Source organism: Canis aureus, chromosome 7, assembly GCF_053574225.1.
Source record: "Canis aureus isolate CA01 chromosome 7, VMU_Caureus_v.1.0, whole genome shotgun sequence".
NCBI lineage: Eukaryota > Metazoa > Chordata > Mammalia > Carnivora > Canidae > Canis > Canis aureus.
Window position 1 is genome coordinate 70,893,372 of NC_135617.1, and position 20,280 is coordinate 70,913,651.

General features: G+C 35.8%; 1 protein-coding gene across 1 annotated transcript in view; it reads left to right on the plus strand.

Annotated features, from left to right (window-relative positions):
• Window positions 1-20,280, plus strand: part of TSBP1 (testis expressed basic protein 1) — a 194,843-nt gene that overhangs the window by 164,326 nt on the left and 10,237 nt on the right. Inside the window, exons 35-36 of the mRNA XM_077902617.1 lie at window positions 1,313-1,333; window positions 2,396-2,410. Coding sequence (XP_077758743.1) covers window positions 1,313-1,333; window positions 2,396-2,410 — 36 coding nt within the window. The remainder of the gene's footprint in view (window positions 1-1,312; window positions 1,334-2,395; window positions 2,411-20,280) is intronic.

A 20,280-nucleotide genomic window follows, 5' to 3' on the forward strand; every position in this document is an offset into this window, starting at 1 on the left:
GAGAACTTTACCCTCACAATTTTATCTAAACCTAATTACCTCCCCACTTCCTAATAGCATCACATTGTAGGTTTAAGCTTCTACGTATGAATTGGGGGTGGGAGGGCACAGACATTCAGCTCATAACACCTTCTATATTCTAATATTAATTCTTTGTGACTTTTGGACTTAAAACTATTTTCTCTAATCTATTAAGTATGATGTTCTCGTTGAAAAGAAATATTTAATTTGCATGTGTTCACATATGGCAGTTTTTCATATTATGGTTTGTACTTTGGGGGTTCAAAGAAATCCTTGCCCTCATGCAAGATCTTGAAGATGATCTCTCATTTTCTTCCACATTTTAACTTTCACATTTAAATCCTTCATTCATCTGCCCATTCTCTTTCCCACTATACCAGCTGACTCCATAAAGACAGATCTTCCCATTACAGCAGACTATCTTCTAAAAAGAGAGAGCACATACTTCCTAAAAGGTTCTAACTCCTTAGAAAGACTGAGAAAAAAAAAAAAGGTAATGTGGCATTTGTTTTCAATATCCTGTGGTGCCTTTAGTGAGTTCTTTCAACATGAGTGCAATTACTGCAATAACATGCCCAGTTCCTCCCACAGACGTAGTCTTTGGGAGGGCAGGGGGGAAAGCACCTAGTATGATGCCTCAAATATTATAGACACTTATTGAACACTAGTTTTATAATCAGAAAAAAAAATCTTCTCTCGCTTCTACAAGGCATATAAGGTGAAGTTAAACAAGCATGGATTGGAATACCAGATCACTACTTATTTGATCAGTGACTGCAAATAAGTTAATAATCTTCTCTGCCTCAGAAAATATTAAAGACAGTTAATAAAAAATAAAATAAAAAATAAAAAAAAGGATCATGGAGGATCATGTATTAGAAACTCAAAGAATTAACGTTTAAACAGATTTTGCTGTCTCCAATTATAGTGCCAAAGCAGCCAACTTTAAAGCTGACACTTTAAAGAATCAGGACAATACATAAAGAAAAGACCATAAAAGTTTAGGCTCTGAGGTTTTGGTGCTTAGATATAAATTCAGGCCCCACCATTTAAGTGATGTCTTATTTTAGGTAGATGCCTAAGAGATGTCTATCTCTCCCCAGTTTTTTCACTGGATAATGAAGAGAACAATAATAGCCACCTCATGGGACTTCTGTGGATATTAAAATAGTTAAACACTTGAAACAATGCCTGGGCACATGTTAATCAATCAGTATAATGTATGTATTTGGTATTCAAGGAAAAAGTTACATTGAAGAATTTTTGTATTTATTCATTGCTTTTATTACAGATAGAGTTGGGAGAGCCAGTGGTAAGTTCCTTTTCCATGTCTTTACTCCAAGGTCATTTCACTTTTTGGCTGTGGTGTACTTTGGCTGAATCCACTTGCATCTATGTCCAATGCTGCTAAAATTAATTTTATTAAATATCCTTTGCCTTTTCTCTCATACTCAAAAACTTACTAATTAAGAAAGAAATTTTAATTTTATAACTGTAAACAAACTGCAAATCAATGTGTGATTCCTAAATAGGCCTTAATAAATGCTATGGAAGCTTTGGTACTCTAAGGAAATTGGATATTAAAATAATTCAAAGAAGTGTATTAGTGTAATCTGCAAATTAAACTATAGTCTCATATCTGATTATGGTTTAGGAACTGGTAATAGATCTGTCCTTAAGGTAATAAATCTGTCTTTCTATTTCTCAATACAAGTGGTTTCTGGAGAAATAAATGCATGAAGATTTTTAAAATTTCCATGGCAATTTTATTTCTCTGGCAAATTTGAAATTTCTTGTTAGTATTTCTTATTATGTCTTCATTTCCATTAGTGAGAATTTTTAGAGATTGCCCACAGTTTGCTGAAAAACTTAAATGTACTAAGTAACTAAGAGGATATATTCCTCAAAACAATCAAGAACTACTTTCAAAAAAATATATAGAATGGAACCTATGTAGAAAAGAGTCAACATTTGAGAATAAAGAGAAAGATCACTTGAGAGGCCAGGAAGAAAAAATGAATAAGTTGGTCAAAGTTAAAAATAGGAAATAGGGTAAAGTAATGGGTTCCCTTTCAATAAAGAGTCCTAGTCATAAGCTTCTCACACAGCAGGGATGTCACAAAGGGGCCACCACAGCAAGTGGGTGATGAAATGAGAATCTCACCACAGTTTTCTCCGATCTTAACACCAAGTATGGCACATACCCCATAAAGAACCATTTGGCCAGGATTTAAAGATGTAAAATAATGATTGCAAAAGTGTTTGTGCTGCTTGGGTATCATTTCATAAGATTACTGTTGAAAGATTAAGAGGAAAATGTGTTGTCCAATAGTAAGTTAACAAATAATTGTTTATGCTTATATTTCAACAAAAGCAGCACCACCTATTGGTAAGTACATTATTTTATTTGTAACTTCACTACTCAATGACTATTATAGTCCTATGGGCCTTCTACTAACTTTGAAGGTTGTCATTGTCATTGGGGCACAAGATAAGAATTTTACTAAATTATTAATAATTACCTTGAAGCCAAACTTCACTGATTTGTAGAAAAGTTAAGCTGAAAACATTTACCATTGTATCAAGTTATGTTCTTGAGAAGAGGAATAAGAAAATATTCAAAGAATTTAAATAAAATGAGTTAAAACTGGGTAAAGAAAACAGAAACAGAAGAAATGAGGAAGAAAAATCATAAGGAAATTTATAAACCTTATACCTAGTTCCCCAAAGTATATCAGAAGCCCAGATAATAAAGGAAGTGAATAGAAGAACTGGCCATCTCCATATTTCTCCTGGATATCAAAATAGATAGGGTATAATTGGAAAGGATACCATTTTTCTAATGGAATGGAAAAATAGTAGAAAATAAAAGTAAGTGGGGTAAGAAAATAGAAACAACAAAGTTAAACAAATTCAAATGGACTTTAATCATCTTACCATGGGTAGAAAAAGCAAATAGGAGTACTACTCCCAACCTAACTTATGCAAAGAAAATAGGTTGTACTAGTAAGAGAAAATAATTAAAATTTTGGCAAAAGATCACATAAACTTAGATGTTGTGGTAAATAAGGAAGACACATCTAAAAGTTACCATAAATATGAACTTTGGGAAGGCAGACTTCAAAATTGTACAGCACTAGCATTGTTAACAATATTAACAGCTCTGAAGTAATACAATAACTTAAAAGACTACAAAATGAGCAAACAACTATTGACCAGAAACCTGTCAGATTTGGTAGATAGTGAGCAGTATATATATATCCTGGAAGTCAGTCAATACTTAGCTCCTATCTTAACTAAGATAGAAAAAAATATTCAAAAGGCTTTTATAATAAAAAGATCTCTAAAATCCATAGAATTTAATCTGATCTCCACTGTGGGGCTGGAGTGAATAGGACAGGGAAGTGTGTGGGGCCTAATTAAGAACATAATAGGTTATGGTATAAGTCTTAATCTTATAAAAGTTATATAAAAAGCGATCCTGGAGACCCGGGATCGAGTCCCACGTCAGGCTCCCGGTGCATGGAGCCTGCTTCTCCCTCTGCCTGTGTCTCTGCCTCTCTCTCTCTCTCTCTGTGTGACTATCATAAATAAATAAAAATTTTTTAAAAAATTATAAAAAAAAATAAAAAGCATAATTAGAGTTTTATTTAAAAAATTCCCCCAACTTTGAGAAATAATTGACAAATATAATTGTAAAAATTTAAAGTGCAAAATATGATGATTTGATATACATATACATTTTGACTAATGACCAAGACTGTGAATGATTACCAAGATCAAGATAATTAACGTGTCAATCACCTCACAGTTAACTCTTTGTATGTGTGTGATAAGAATGTTTTAGATCCTCTTTACCAACTTTCAAAAGTATTTGTTACCATTCATTAACTATAGTCCCACCGTGAGGTACATTATGTCCTCAGAACTTCTTATAACTGAAAGCTTGTACCCTTTGACCTACATCTCCCCATTGTCCCCTCTCCCTAGTCCTAGCAACCCATTCTATTCTTTGTTTCTAAGAAACCGACTCTTATTTTGTTTCTTTTAGATTTTCACATGTGATACCATGCAGCATTTGTCTTTCTCTGCCCAGCTGATTTTACTTAGCATAATGCCCTCCAGACTCATCCATGTTGTTGCAAATAACAGAAATTCCTTTTTTTTTAATGCTGAATAACATTTAATTGTATACATATATGTTTTCTTTACTATTCCTCTGTCAAAGGACATGTAAGTTGTTTCTGTATCTTGGCTATTGTGAATAATACTAAAATGGACACTGGAATGCAGACATGTATTCAAGATCTTGATTTCACTTCCTTCTGATATATACTCAGAGAGGCAGTTGCTGGATCATAAGATAGTTCTATGGTTCACATAGATAGATAGCTAGTTCACATGGTAGTTCTATTTTCAACTTTTTGAGGAACCACCGTACTGCTTTCCATAATTACTGTGCCACTTTACATTCCTACCAACAATACATGAGTTACTTTTTCTCTACATGAAAGCTTTCAAAGAGAACACATGGAATTATGTGACCAGCTTATAAGTGAACCAGACCTCAAAGAAAAGCATATGGGCTTCACCATGACGCCAAGCAGGCAGAATATTAGCAATGTTTGTTTAGTATACAAGGGATAGAGTCAAGGTAGGATATCATACTGAAGGAGGCTAAGAGTAGGGGGAGAAATCCAGATAGCTAACAACTCCAGGAAGTGGTGAAGACTAGAAATATCACATCCATACCTGCAGACCAAATAAGGGCAGTGACAGTGGAGGTGAGAAGGACCTGTTTTCAAAAGATTTAATGACTAGCTTAATCAACTTGGAGGATTGTTGAAACTGGAAGAGATTAAGTAGAGGAACATATTATATTGACTGACTGGGATTCTGGCTTTTAATACAGAATGGAGCAGCTCTAAGCTTTACTAAAAAGATTGAGTCAGTAATTTTCCCAAGAATCATCAGTATCATTGTCATATCTAGAATATGACAATTCTAGAATATGACAAGGTCATTGTTAAAATAAAAAATCCCTGCCACGTATAAGATATCTGTTTCCTTAATCCTAGCAGTGCAACCACCTACCCCTTTTCTTGTATATCTATTAATTTCATGGTCCTCTCACATCATTCTCTGAGTGATAAAGGACCCACTGTTTTACTTTCCCCTGAAAGTCTAGTGGACATCCTAAATGACTTCAGATTCAGGTAGATGACTCAGCCAATATCCCCAACTCTAAAGATAGACCTCCACATTACCAGGGAATGTAAATATTCACCTCGGACACCCTTTCATGTGGCTACCTTTGGATATTCTCAACATCCCTAAGCATCAGACTTCTGAGACACTTAACCTTCTAGCTCTATCACTGGGTTCTACACATGTCAGTGTTTGACTCTGCTGATGTCTTCAATTTCATGATCCTTCTAATTTCTCCATTGTTGTTTAACATTCCTGGAGCTTCAGTTCCTTTATCCTCCAATTAAATTACATGATTAGTCCATTTATAACTTAGAGGAGAAAGTCTTCATTACCCCTGACACCATAACAGCTTGACAAAATCACCTCATGGCTCAATTCAAACATTTTCTGCACACTTACAAATGGATTGCAGTGTTCTGCTAGAAATATCATATAACCATACATAGCAGTAACACCATTAATTCATAGACTCTAAAATCAGATGAATACTAGAAGCTGTATCACAATTATTCTATATTTCCCTAAGCAACTTGTTCTCCCATTACCTACAGAAGCTTTCAAAAGCAAAGTCATGCTAAAAATAAATAAATAAATAAATAAATAAATAAATAAATAAATAAATAAATAAATAAATAAAAATTTTAAAAAAGTATATCACTGCGATACTCCTCAGTAAATTCTGGGCCGCATATTTCAGAGATATTTTAAAACATCAGATATTATCCCTCAGTTTCTGCCACCAAATAATCTGCAAATGAAATACATTCATTTCTCTCTTCCCATTACAAGGATAGAAATACTCTACCTTTCAAAAATCAACTCCTTCACTGGGTTCAATATCCCATGCCACTTTACCCACTTTAGAGACCTGCGGACCTGAAATGTCTGCCTTTCCATATCTTCAAATTCTCCCTTTTGTTGGATCTTACCCATTCACATTTATTTTAATTTCATTTTTATTTATTTGAAGAAAGAGAAAGAGCACAAGCAGGTGGAGAGGCAGGCAGAGAAAAAGGGAGAAGCATGTTCCCCACTGAAGAAGGAGCCTGATGTGGGGCTTGATCCCAAGATCTCAGGATCATGACCTGACCCAAAGGCAGATGCTTAACTGCTGAGCCACTCAGGCACCCTACCCATTACATTTAAACATGTCAACATCATTATATAAATTTTTAAATCTTTCTATGACCTATCTCTACCTCCTCCAACCCAGTCATGCCCTTTCTCCTCTACATCATAGCTAAACTTATCAGTTGTCCTTACTCCTTACCTCTATTGTTTGAACAGTCACTTCTCTGTCTACCACAACCTGATTTCCATCTCCACTTACCACACAAAGCTAATGTGATTTCATGTTTTTTAATCTTCACTTCACCTCTGAATAATCTCGTTTGGTATCCACTCCTTCTTTCTTATAGCACTCTTTCCCCTGACATCACAGTGGACTCTCTTTATTTTCCTCTCACCTCTCTTGCCCTGTATCAATATCACTATTACTCTGACCTTCTTCCTATTTCTTAAATGTTTGTGCTCCTTCAGAACTCTTTCATGAGATTCTTCCCCTCCCCAGTTGCCTGAGCAACCTCTTCCACATCTGTAAGTCCAACTGTGATATTAACTGCCATTATCTATAGCTCCAGTGCAATTCTCACTCCAAGGCTCTAGTCCACATTGTTGTCCTTCATTCAGTATCTACTTAGGACTCATTATATACCAGGCGCAGTGATAGTACTAAGTGAAATAGACTTGGCATCTGCCCTTATGGAACTTCTTAAAATCTCATTGCAGAGACAGTGAACAAAGAAAGAAAACAATAAATATATAATCAGCATTATTATAACTGAATTTCTGTAATACAGCATGGTGCTAAGTCTGAGAATTATAGGGGAGGCCAAAATTTATCCTGTAGAACCTTACAAATCTCAATTTAACTGTTTTTCTTCTACAACGTTTACCTCTCCATAATCAGCAATTTTGGAGATTCCTAAAAGTCTGCCAGAACCAATTAACTAAAACAGCATATACCAAACAACAAATAAAATTCTTTTTACAATAGAATAGCAGAGAAATCTATATGGAGAAAAAAAAGGCCAGGTTTTGCAAAAAGAAAAAAGGTAGAAGGAGATAAACAGGATCCAATGTTTAAATGCAATAATATCATACCATAAAGTATTTCATTTTCTCTTTCTTTCGGATAGAAAAGTTACATCCCAGAAAAGCAATTAACTTGACTCCACAGAGTTCTTTCAAAATGAAAGAACATGAAATTTCCAAGATGCATCAACTCTTAAAATGACTTTTTACTAATTATTAGTCTCATCTCTTCTGAAAATTCCTTGGTTCCTCTTTTCTGGAGCATCCTCAGCAAATCATTAGAATCAAAGCAACATATTAGGGAAAAAATGTTTAGGATGACAGAGCATTACTGAGTATATCTGTATAGTAATCATAGTTCAACAAAACACTCTGATTCTGTATAAAATTTCCAATGTTGGGGAGAGGTTCCCACACCAACCAAGAAGTCTCTGAACACCAGCAGGGTGCCCTACAATTCAACTCAATTCTGACACTATCTGCCCTGAGATACTATTAGATTACACAGATAAAGGGCTCAGTCCCCTTTCAGATGCCCCCACTTCAGATGGCAATCAAAAGTCCAGATTGTTACATGTACTTCTGACAGATCTGCTACAAATGGGAGTTCCCACAAACCCTTCCTGAGATTCAATTAATTTGCTTGATAGGATCAGAAAACTCAAGAAACCTGTTTACTCTCCAGATTACTGCTTTACCACAAAGAATACTAAAGGATTCAAATCAAAAGGCAGATAAAGAAATAGGGTGAGGTCCTAAACAAAAGAGCTTCTGTCTTCCTGGTGCTTGGAGACCAGTATGGAGATACGCGGAAGCAATCTGGTTTCTCAATCTGGAAAGCTCTCCCAAACCCCTCTGTCTGGGTTTTTATGAAAGTCTCATTACAAAGACATGACTGATTAAATCATTGGCCACTGGTGATAGATTCCACCTAAATGTGGTAAATAGTTTATTAATATATTAATGTAATAAGTTAAAATAATTTCCAACAGGTTCTTCCCTAATTAATATTTTCTTTTTTTTTTTTTTTTATTGGTGTTCAATTTACTAACATACAGAATAACACCCAGTGCCCGTCACCCATTCACTCCCACCCCCCGCCCTCCTCCCCTTCTACCACCCCTAGTTCGTTTCCCAGAGTTAGCAGTCTTTACGTTCTGTCTCCCTTTCTGATATTTCCCACATATTTTCTAAACTAACTAATAAGTTCTCTATTTTTAAGTTATTCAATATACAAAGGTAAATAAAATTCTGTAATTGATTCCTCTAGTGGCAATTTATTTTCAATTGTTCATGAAATCCCTAATCTTTCTAAGTATTTTTTATGCAATCAAGAAGCATTTGCCCATGAATTTGTAGACCAAAATTCCATTGATTAACAACAACAAAAAAAAAAAAAAGTCATGGCTTTAAATCACATATTCTTTTTCAAATAAGTGGATAGCAACTGACAAAGATGACCATAGGTTAGAAAAGGTAGAGTAAGAAATGAGAAAGCTGGGCAGCCCTCAGCGGTTTAGCACCACCTTCCGCCCAGGGCCTGATCTTGGAGATCCAGAATCGAATCCCATGTCAGGCTCCTTGCATAGAGCTTGCTTTGCCCTCTGCCTGTGTCTCTGTCTCTCTCTCTCTCTCTCTCTCTCTCTCGAATAAACAAAATCCTTTTAAATTTTTTTTAAAAATAGAAAAAGAATAAACACCTATATATGTGTCTCCAAAATGTAAATATTACACAGATATGGTCAATAAATGCATATCTAAACTATAAAAAATCTGAACTTGATACAGATATTTTAGAAACTCTGCAAGAAATAGACAACTTCCAGGGAAAATGGTGGAGTAGGAGAACCCTAGACTTAACTTGTCCCATGATTACACCCACATCAATATAAATAATCCAGCAAATGACCCCAAAACTGGGAGAACAGAGCCTTCACAACTGAACGTAGCATCAAAGAGAGAGGTCAGGAACCAAACTGACTTATGAGACTATGCCTGGGAGAAAAAGACACCACTGGGATGGAGAGGAAAGAGGAGCAAACCCCGCACTAGGCACCCAAGACATGAGTGACCCACAGTGAGAGATGAATCCCTGTATTTGGCTTTGAAAACCAGAGGGCCTAACTTTAAAAATTCTTACAATCCTTGAGACTTAACACCTGGAACTTTAAAAACCAGAGTGCTTGATTCTAGGAAAGCCAGAGGGTGATAGGAAACTGAGTCCCTGCTTAAGGAGACAGTACAACAAATAGCCCTGCTGAGATACAGCAGAGAAGCAGCAGTCTGAAAAACACCTGGAGTATATGGGGGAAAGAAGGCAGATCTGTTCAGTAATCTTACAGTATATGCTGATGGGGCACGGATCTTTGGGAAACTTTTCTAAGAATAAAAGGGCTGGCAGGCTCCAATGCCCTCCCCTACACCCCCAGCCTATATATATATACAAATATATATATATGTATATATATATAGACACCTGTGGGAACCAGCACAGTCTGAACACTCCTCACCTAGTTTACTAACAGTGCACCCACCCCTGCACTTTTCAGCAGATATTACCCCTCTAGCCCCATCTCAGCTTCAGCAGTTTTCTGAGGAAGATGCAGCCTCCCACAATAAACCTGCACGGACCTTGCTAGCACTGCATGCCCCACCCTTGTATTCTCCTGTGGACCCATTCTATCCAACATGCCTTTAGCCAGACTCCATCCTAAGTGGTGTCACAAGTATGGCAGTGTGCAAAGAGCCCCAGCAGAAGCCAACACCACCTCAGACTGACTCCTGCCTAAGAGAGAAGGAAAGAAAACCACACTCACACCAGTTCTACTGCAAAGCCAGCAATGGGCTGAGGTGGACATCTGATCTGACTGTAGGGCCCACCCACCAATGAAAGCTTCTTGGGGGACAATACAGAGAGCACTCCCTGGAATTTGGTGTAGCCATAGCTCTGGATAATACCTGGTCTAATTCAATTCAAGCCTGGGGCAGTTCCAGACTGGCCCACTAACACAGATAACAAACTCTGCCCACAATAGGCTAAGAGACCCATTGCAGATGATTGGACTGAAGGCAAACATGGCTTACCCACAACAGTAGGGTACACGCACTACACATAGGAGACAACCCAGAAACATCAGATTCTGAACAGGAGACAGTGCATTGCAGGATACAACAGGACCTCTTCTTCTTCATAAGGCCACTACTTTCGAAGGCAGGAGATGTAGCTAACTTTCCTAACACATAGAAACAGACACAGGAATTAAACAAAATGAGGATACAGAAGAATATGTCCTAAATGAAAGAACAGGGCTAAATTACAAGAGAGCTAAACAAAACAAAGATAAATAATGCCTGATAGAAAAAAAATGTTTTTATTTATTCGTGAGAGACACAGAGAGAGGCAGAGACACAGGTAGAGGGAGAAGCAGGCTCCATGCAGGGAGCCTGACGTGGGACTCGACCCCGGGACTCCAGGACCATACCCTGGGCTGAAGGCAGGTGCTAAACCACTGAGCCACCCAGGGATCCCCAATGCCTAATAGAAAATTTAAAGTAATGGCCATAAAGATAATCACTGGACTTGAGAAAAGAGGGGAGGACCTCAGTGAAACCCTCAACAAAGAGACAGAAAACAGAAAAAGAACCAATCAGAGATGAAAAACTCATTAACTGAACTTAAAAATATACTAGAAGGGAAAAAGTAGACTAGAGAAAGCAAAATGACAGATCAGCAACCTGGAGGACAGAGTATTAGAAAATAATCCAGCTGAACAGAGGAGGGAAAAAAGAATATGAAATGAAAATAGATTAAGAGAAATCAGCCACCCTGATGTTTCTAGCAGCAATGTCCACAATAGCCAAACTGCGGAAGGAGCCTCGGTGTCCATCGAAAGATGAATGGATAATGATGTGGTCTGTGTATACAATGGAATATTACTCAGCCATTAGAAACGACAAATACCCATCATTTGCTTCGACGTGGATGGAACTGGAGGGTATTATGCTGAGTGAAATAAGTCAATCGGAGAAGGACAAACATTTTATGATCTCACTCATTTGAGGAATATAAAAAAAAGTGAAAGGGAATAAAGGGGAAAGGAGAAAAAATGAGTGGGAAATATCAGAAAGGGAGACAGAACATGAGGGACTCCTAACTCTGGGAAACGAACTAGGGGTGGTGGAAGGGGAGGTGGGCAGGGGGTTGGGATGACTGGGTGACGGGCACTGAGGGGGGCACTTGACGGGATGAGCAATGGGTGTTTTTCTATATGTTGGCAAATTGAACACCAATAAAAAATAAATTTATAAAATAAAAAAAGAAAAAGAAAAAAAGAAATCAGCAACACCATCAAGCATAGTAACATTCACATTATAGGCATCTCAGAAGGAGAAGAGAGTACAAAGGGGGCAGGAAATTTACTTAAAGAAATAATAGCTTAAAACTTTCCAAATCTGAGAAAGGAAATAGAAATCCAGATTGAGAAGGCACAGAGAGCCCCCCAATAATTCAACCCATGGAAGTCCACACCAAGATAATAGTAATTAAAATGGGGGGAATCCCTGGGTGGCTCAGCGGTTTAGCACCTGCCTTCAGCCCAGGGCATGGTCCTGGAGTCCTGGGATCGAGTCCCACATCGGGCTCCCTGCGTGGAGCCTGCTTCTCCCTCTGCCTGTGTCTCTGCCTCTCTCTGTGTGTGTCTCCCATGAATAAATAAATAAAATATTTAAAGAAAAAAGATAATAGTAATTAAAATGGCAAAAAGTAATGGAAAGGAGAGAGTTTTAAAAAGAAGCAAGAGAAAAGAAAATAGCTCACACAAGGGAAACATCATAAGGCTATTAGCTGATTTTTTAGCAGAAACTTTGCGGGTCAGGAGAGAGTGACATGGTATATTCAAAGTGCTAAATAAGTGCTAATACAGCCAAGAATACTCTATCCAGCACTGCTATTATTCAGATACAAGAGATAGTTTTCCAGAGAAACAAGAGTTAGAGGAATTCATGACAACTAAACTAGCCTTACAAGAAATGTTAAAGTGGACACTTTGGGTGGAAAAGAAAAACCATAAACAGGAATAAGAAAAGTAAGAAGCACAAAAGTAGTAAAATTAGATATATCTATAAAAATTAGGGGCAGCCCCAGTGGCCCAGTGGTTTAGCGCCACCTTCACCCCCGGGTGTGATCCTGGAGACCCAGGATCAAGGCCCAAGTCCCATGTCAGGCTCCCTGCATGGAGCCTGCTTCTCCCTCTGCCTGTGTCTCTGCCTCTCTCTCTCTCTCTGTCTGTCATGAATAAATAAATAAAATCTTAAAAATTAGTCAAAGGATCCGCAAAATAAAAGGATGTAGTGTATGACACCATATACCCAAAACATGAGCAGAGAGAGGACTAAAAAAATAGGGGTTTAAACTTAAGCAATTCTCAACTTAACATAGACTGTTATATGCAGATATTATATGCCAGTCTTTGATAGTCACAAATCAAAAACTAGTAATAGATATGAAAAAAATAAAGAGAAACAAGTGTAAGTACATAACTAAAGAAAACCAACAAACTGTAAGATAGCAAGAGAAGGATCAGAGAAGAACTACAAAAACAAATGTAAAATAAGTAACAAAATGGCAATAAGCACATATCTATCAATAATTACTTTGAATGTAAATCAACGAAACACTCCAATCAAAACACATAAGGCAAAAGAAAGGATAAAAAACCAAGATCAATCTATATGTTTCCTACAAGAGAATACTTTCAGATAAAGACTCTAGGAGATTGAAAGTGAAGGGATGCAAAAACCTTCATCAAGCAATGGAAGTGAAAAGAAAGCTGAAATAGCAATACTTATATCAGACAAAAATACTCTTTAAAACAAAGACTTTAATGAAACAAAAAAAAGGGGGGCACTAAATAACCATAAACAGTATAATCCAACAAGAAGATATACCAATTGTAAATATTTACAGACCCAACTTGGGAGTACTCAGATACATAAAGTATTTAATAACAAACATAAAGGAAATAATCTATAGTAACAGATAACAGTAACAGTAGAGGACCTTAACACCTCACTTAAATCAATGGATAGATAATATAAACAGAATAGCAACCAAGAAATAAAATAATGACTTTGAATGACACATTGGAATAGATGAATCTAACAGATATAATCAAAATATTTTATCCTAAAATAGCAGAAAATACATTCTTTTCAAATACATATGGAACATTCTCCAAAATGGATCACATTTTAGGCCACAAAAAAATCTTAACAAATTCAAAATGTAAAAGTCATACCATACATCTTTTCTGACCACAATACTATGAAACTAGAAGTCAACCATAAGAGAAAATCTGAAAAGAACATTATACTTGGAGACTAAATAACAAAATGGCAATGTATCAACCAAAAAATCAAAGGGAAAATTAAAAAGAATGCATGAAGACAAATGAAAATGAAAACAGGATTTTCAAATCTTTGGGATGCAGCAGAAGTGGTTCTAAGAGGGAGGTTTACAGCAATATAGGCCTACCTCACAAAGCAAGAAAAATCTCCAACAACCTAAACTACACCTAAGGAGTTAGAAATGAGGAACAAACAAAACCCAAAAGTAGTAGAAAAAAAGGAAATAAAGATTAAAGCATAAATAAATGAAACAGAAACAAACAAACAAACAAAAAACAGAAAAGGTCAATGAAACCAGGAGCTGGTTCTTTGAAAAGAGCAACACAATTGATAAACATTTAGCTAGATTCATCAAAAAAGAGTAAAGAGAAAGAAGGCTCTATAAACAAAATGGAAAATGAAACAAGAGAAGTAACAACTGGCTCCATAGAAATACAGAGGATTTTAAGAGAGTATTATGAAAAATTATATGCCTACAAATTGGACAACCTAAAAGAAATGGGTAGATTCCTAGAAGCATATAAATTCCCAAAACTGAATCAAGAGGAAGTAGAAAACTTGAACAGACTATCAGTAATGTAATTGAATCAGAAATCAAAAAACTTCCAACAAACCAAAGTTCAGATGGCTTCATGGGTGAATTCTATCAAACTTTTTTAAAAGACTTAGTATCTGTTTTTCTCTAATTATTCCAAAATATAGAAGAGGAAGGAAAGCTTCCAAATTCATTCTATGATGCCAGCATTACCATGGTACGAAAACCAGATAAAGACACTACAAGAAAGAGAACTACAGACCAATATCTCTGATGAGCTTGGATGCAAAAGTCCTCAACAAAATATTAGCAAGCTGCAGACAACATATTTTTAAAAAGCATTCTCCACAGTCAGGTGAGGAGATTTATTCCTGGAATGCAAGTGGTTCAATATACACAAATCAATCGATATGATACATCATGTCAACAAGGGAAAGGATAAAAACTAAATGATTTTTTAATAGATGCAGAAAAAGCATTTGACAGAGTACAGCATCCATTCATAATAAAAACCCTCAACAAAGTTGGTTTAGAAGAAATATACTTCAACATAATAAAAACTATATAAGAAAAACCCACAGATACCTCATCCTTAATGGGTAAAAACTGAAAGGCTTTCCCATTTAAAGTCAGGAATAAGACAAAGATGTCCACTCCCACCACTTTCATTCAACAGAATTCTGGAAGTCCTAGCCACACCACTTAGACAAGATAAAGGAATAAAGGGCATCTAAGTTGGTAAAGAAGAAGTAAAATATTTACTATTTCCAGACGACATGATACTATATATAAAAAACCCTAAAGACTCCACCATAAAATTACTAGAACTGATAAATAAATTCAGCAGGGTCATTGGATGCTAAATCAATATACAGAAATCTGTTGCATTTCTATACTACTAATGTAGTTGTAAAAAGAGAAATTAATAAAACAAGTCCATTTACAATTACACCAAAAATAATAAAATGCTTAGGAATAAACTTAACCAGGGAAGTGAAAGACATGTAGCATCTGAGCATCTGAAAACTATAAATACTGATGAAAGAGATTGAAGATGAAACAAAGAAATGGAAAAATGTCCCATCTTCATGGATTTGCAAAACAAATATTGTTAAAATTTCTATACTACCCAAAGCAATCTATCCATTTAATGCAATCCCTATCAAAATATGAGCAACCTTTTTCACAGAGCTAGAACAAATAACCCCAAAATTTGTATGGAACTACAAAAACCTTCAAAGCTAAAATAATCTTGGAAAAAAAAAAAAACTGGAACAATTGGGTTGCTCAGCGGTTGAGTGTCTGCCTTTGGCTCAGAGCATGATCCTAGAGTTCCGGAATCAAGTCCCACACTGGGTTCCCGCCATGGAGCCCGCTTCTCCCTCTGCCTGTGTCTCTGCCTGTCCCCTTTTTCTGTGTCTCTCGTGAATAAATAAATAAAATCTTTTAAAAAAAGAACAAAACTGACAAATTCACAGTCTCAAATTTGAAGATATACTACAAAGCTGAAGTAACCAAAACAGTAGGATACTGGCACAAAAATAGACACATACATTCGTGGAACAAAATAGGTCAGAAATAAAGTCAATTAAAGATGAACAAAGAATAAAGAATATTCAGTGGGAGAGAGTCTCTTCAACAAATGGTAATGGGAAAACCAGACAATTACATGTGAAGAATGTAATGGGTTATGTTTTATACCATAAACAAAAATAAAATCAAAATGGACTAAGTACCTAAATATAAGACCCAAAACCAAGAAAATCCTAGATGAGACCACAGGCAGTAACTTCTCTGACATGGGCCATAGCTCTCTGACATTTTTCTAGATATATCTCCTGAGGCAAAGGAAACAAAGCAAAAATAAACTGTTGGGATCACATCGAAATAAAAAATTTCTGCACAGCAAAGGAAACAATCAACAAAACTAAAAGACATCCTACTGAATGGGAGAAAATATTTGCAAATGACATATCTGATAAAAGGTTAGTGTCCAAAAGTCATTTTACAACTCAATGCCAAAAAACAAATAAACCACTTTAAAAATGGGCAAAAAATATGAACAGACCTTTCTCCAAAAAAGACATCCAGATGGCCAACAGATACATGAAAAAATGCTCACCACAACTTATCAGGGAAATGCAAATCAAAACCACACTGAGATATCAGCTCACACCTATCAGAAGGGCTAAAACAAAAAAAACTAAAAATAGAAATATACAAGAAAACCTTATGCACTGTTTGGGAATGGAAACTGGTGCAGCCACTCTGGAAAACAGTATGGAGGTTCCTCAAAAAAATTAAAAATGGAATTACCATATGCTCCAGTAATTCCACTACTGAGCATTTATCCAAAGAGTATGAAAACATTAATTCAAAAGATATATGTAACCCTATATTTATTGCAGCTTTATTTACAGTAGTCAAATTATGGAAGCAGATGTATATATGTGAGATAGATACATACATACATAATGCATACAATGAAATATCACTCAGCCATAAAACAAATGCAACCTTGCTATTTGCAACAACATGGATGGAGCTAGAGGGTATAATGCCAAGTAAAATAAGTCAATCAAAGAAAGACAAATACACACATGATTTCATTCAAATGTGGAATTTAAGAAGAAAAACAACTAATAAACAAAGAAAAAAAAGAGAGAAACAGAAAAACAGACTCTTAACTATAGAGAACAAACTGATGTTTACCAGAAGGGAGGTGGTTAGGAGAATGGGTGAAATAGGTGAAGGGACATTCTTTTGATGAGTAATGTACAGAATTGTTGAATTGCTATCTTGTATACCTGGAACGAATATAACACTGTATGTTAACTATCTTGGAATTAAAATCTGAGGCGAAAAAAAAAGAGGTAAAAGAAAAAAAGTAATTAAAGAAAGTTCCTTAGTTGGAGGAACAGCATAACATATAGACTTATCAAATCACTATTTTGTACACCTGAAACTAATGTAACATTGTATGTCAACTGTGCTTCAATATAAACAAGCAAACAAAAAGGTTCTTCACTTATTACAGTAAGGATATCACAGCAACTAGGTTACTGCTTTCTTTCTGACACAAGGACTGAGCATCTGACACACTTTCTAAGTGACCATTTTGTCAAGACAGTATCAAAATAATTGATGCAGAAGTTATTGTGCTTATTGTTGTTGATTATAAGATTCCCCAGTGGAAAATTAATTTGGGGAAAATATGCTGTACCCATAATTGCCTAACAAAACTTATATTTCTTGTATTTCAGCAACAGCTACACAACTTCTCAGTAACATTGCATTGTGATATTTGTAATTATGTTATATATTGGATTATTACAGTGTACATGAGACTATCATTGACTTTACTGGTTGTCATTTGTAGTAGGGGATAAAATAATAATTTTACTGAATTTTTGGAAACTAAGCCATTTAATTATAGAAAGAATAACCTAAAAAGGATGTTACCAATCCAAATCAAATGAGTTAGTAGTAACACATAATAATATCTTACTAGAGGAAAAATACATACTAAAGTTTTAAGTTAAATAAATTAAAGCATAACAAGGAAAATAGAAAAATAAAAGGGTATAAAATGAGGGAAGAAATTTTTAAATAACAAGCAAAGTTGATACTCAGTACCTGGAGGTTCTACTAGAGAATGTCACCAACTATCATGCATCATAGATGCCAGCCTCAAGTGTTTACTCAAAGCTGGTCATAACTTTCCATCATCAGCTTGCACTCCCATTCTCCACAGAAACCATTGAAATTTGCTCATGATGCAAAATGAAAGTAAAATTTCTTCTTCTTTTTTTTTTTTTTGAAAGTAAAATTTCTTCACATCTCTCTTTCTCCACAGAAGCTATGCATCATGTTGGAAAGACCAAAAAAAAAAAAAAATTCACACATAATCGTCAGGTTTCTGCCACCAAATAAAATAACAAGCATACCTCAGAGAAACTGTAGGTTCAATTCGAAACCACCTCAATAAAGCGATTGTTGCAACAAAACAAGCCAAATGAATTTTTTGGCGTCCCAGTGCATATAAAGGTTATGTTTACACTACAGTCTATTAGGTATGCAATGGCATTTTGTCTAAAAATATATATATATACCTTAATTTTTAAAAATACTTCATTGCTAAAAAAAATGCAAACCATCATCTGTACTTTCAACAAGACACAATCTTTCTGTTGATGGAGGATCTTGCCTCAATGTTGATGGCTGCTGACTGATTATAGTGTTGTGGTTGGTGAAGATTGGGGTGGTTGTGGAAATTCCTTGAAATAAGACAAAAATGAAGTCTGCAGGAGCAGTTGAATCTTCCTCTCATGAATGATTTCTCTGTAGCATGGGATGCTGTTCAATAGCATTTTACCCACAGCAGAACTTCTTTCAGAATTGATGTCAGTCTTCTCAAACCCTGCTGCTGCTTTAAAATTAACTAACTTTATGTAATATTATAAATTATATAATTTATTTATAATTTATATTATATTATATATTATAAAGATCAACTCCTCCCCCCAGGATCTGGATTTCCCCACTTCTTATCAATTTGGGGGGCTACCTCCAACAATCATCCCACCCTGCTGAATCTTTAATCTGTCCCTCTTTATTATCCTACTCATCAGTATCATATGCTCATATTACTTTTCTACATTTAAAAATCCTCCTGGTGACCCCACCATGACATCCAATCAATAATGAGTTGGACTGTGTATTTAAATCCACAACTATCAGGGGTGCCTGGGCAGCTCAGTCAGTTTAGTGTCAGGCTCTTGGTCATGATCTTGTGGTCATAGGATTGAGCCCTGCATTGGGCTCCCTGCTAAGTACAGAGTCTGCTTGTTTCTCTCCCTCAGCTCTTCTTCCTGCTTGTTCAAATAAATAAATAAATAAATAAATAAATAAATAAATAAATCTTTAAAAAATAAATCTGGGATCCCTGGGTGGCGCAGCGTTTTGGCGCCTGCCTTTGGCCCAGGGCGCGATCCTGGAGACCCGGGATCGAATCCCACATCCGGCTCCCGGTGCATGGAGCCTGCTTCTCCCTCTGCCTGTGTCTCTGTGCCTCTCTCTCTCTCTATCTCTCTGTGACTATCATAAAAAAAAATAAATAAATAAAAATAAAAAATAAATCTACTACTATCACTTTAGAAAATGTGGTATTGTTTGAGGATCATAAGTCTTTTCACTTATTTTTTTTGAAAAAGGCTACTGATGAAGCAATAGTCCAATTCCCTACTTTTCTCACTTACCACTTTATTTTTGTGACCTATTTATATCACTTTATAATCACCCGGTTAGTTGCTTTGAACTATATTTTCAAAATGTATCCTTGGACTCACTAGTTGCTTCTAAGTCCTGCATACTATTTATTGCCCAGTAACTTCAACTATAGCATATTTATTCACTCCCCTTGCAACACATGGCATTGTCACTACAACTTTCAGCTCACATTAATGATCGAGAGTACATTCTCTTTTAGATCTTGTGAGTTATTTCTCTAGAAGGTATAACTGGGAGCAGTACTACTGATGAGATGTACAGATACTTAATTTCATTCCTAGACTGCTTTCCAATACTAATGTAACCATCTACATTCTGGTTCTTGTTGGGGGACTGTTCCCTTCACCTCATATACTGTAGAGCACTTTGTTTTATCTATGATCCTAATTTTGGCCATTCTGGTTGGTACAAGAAAACGTTCTTATTATGTTAATTTGTTTTTCAGTGTCTACTGGTGAGTTCATGTATCTAGCCAGTCAGGCTTTCCCTTTCTAAGTTGTCTATTCATATTCTCTGTCCATTGTTTCCATTCAGGCTCCCATCCCTTATTACTTGGCAGGCATTTCTTACATTTTATGGATATTAATCTTTCATGACTTTTATAATTTGAAAATATCTTTTCTCAATTTGTTATATGTCTGTGAACTTTGTCTATGATGTACTGGCTTAAAAGAAACACAATTTCATTGTAATCAAATACACTTGTTTCTCACATTCTGTGTTGT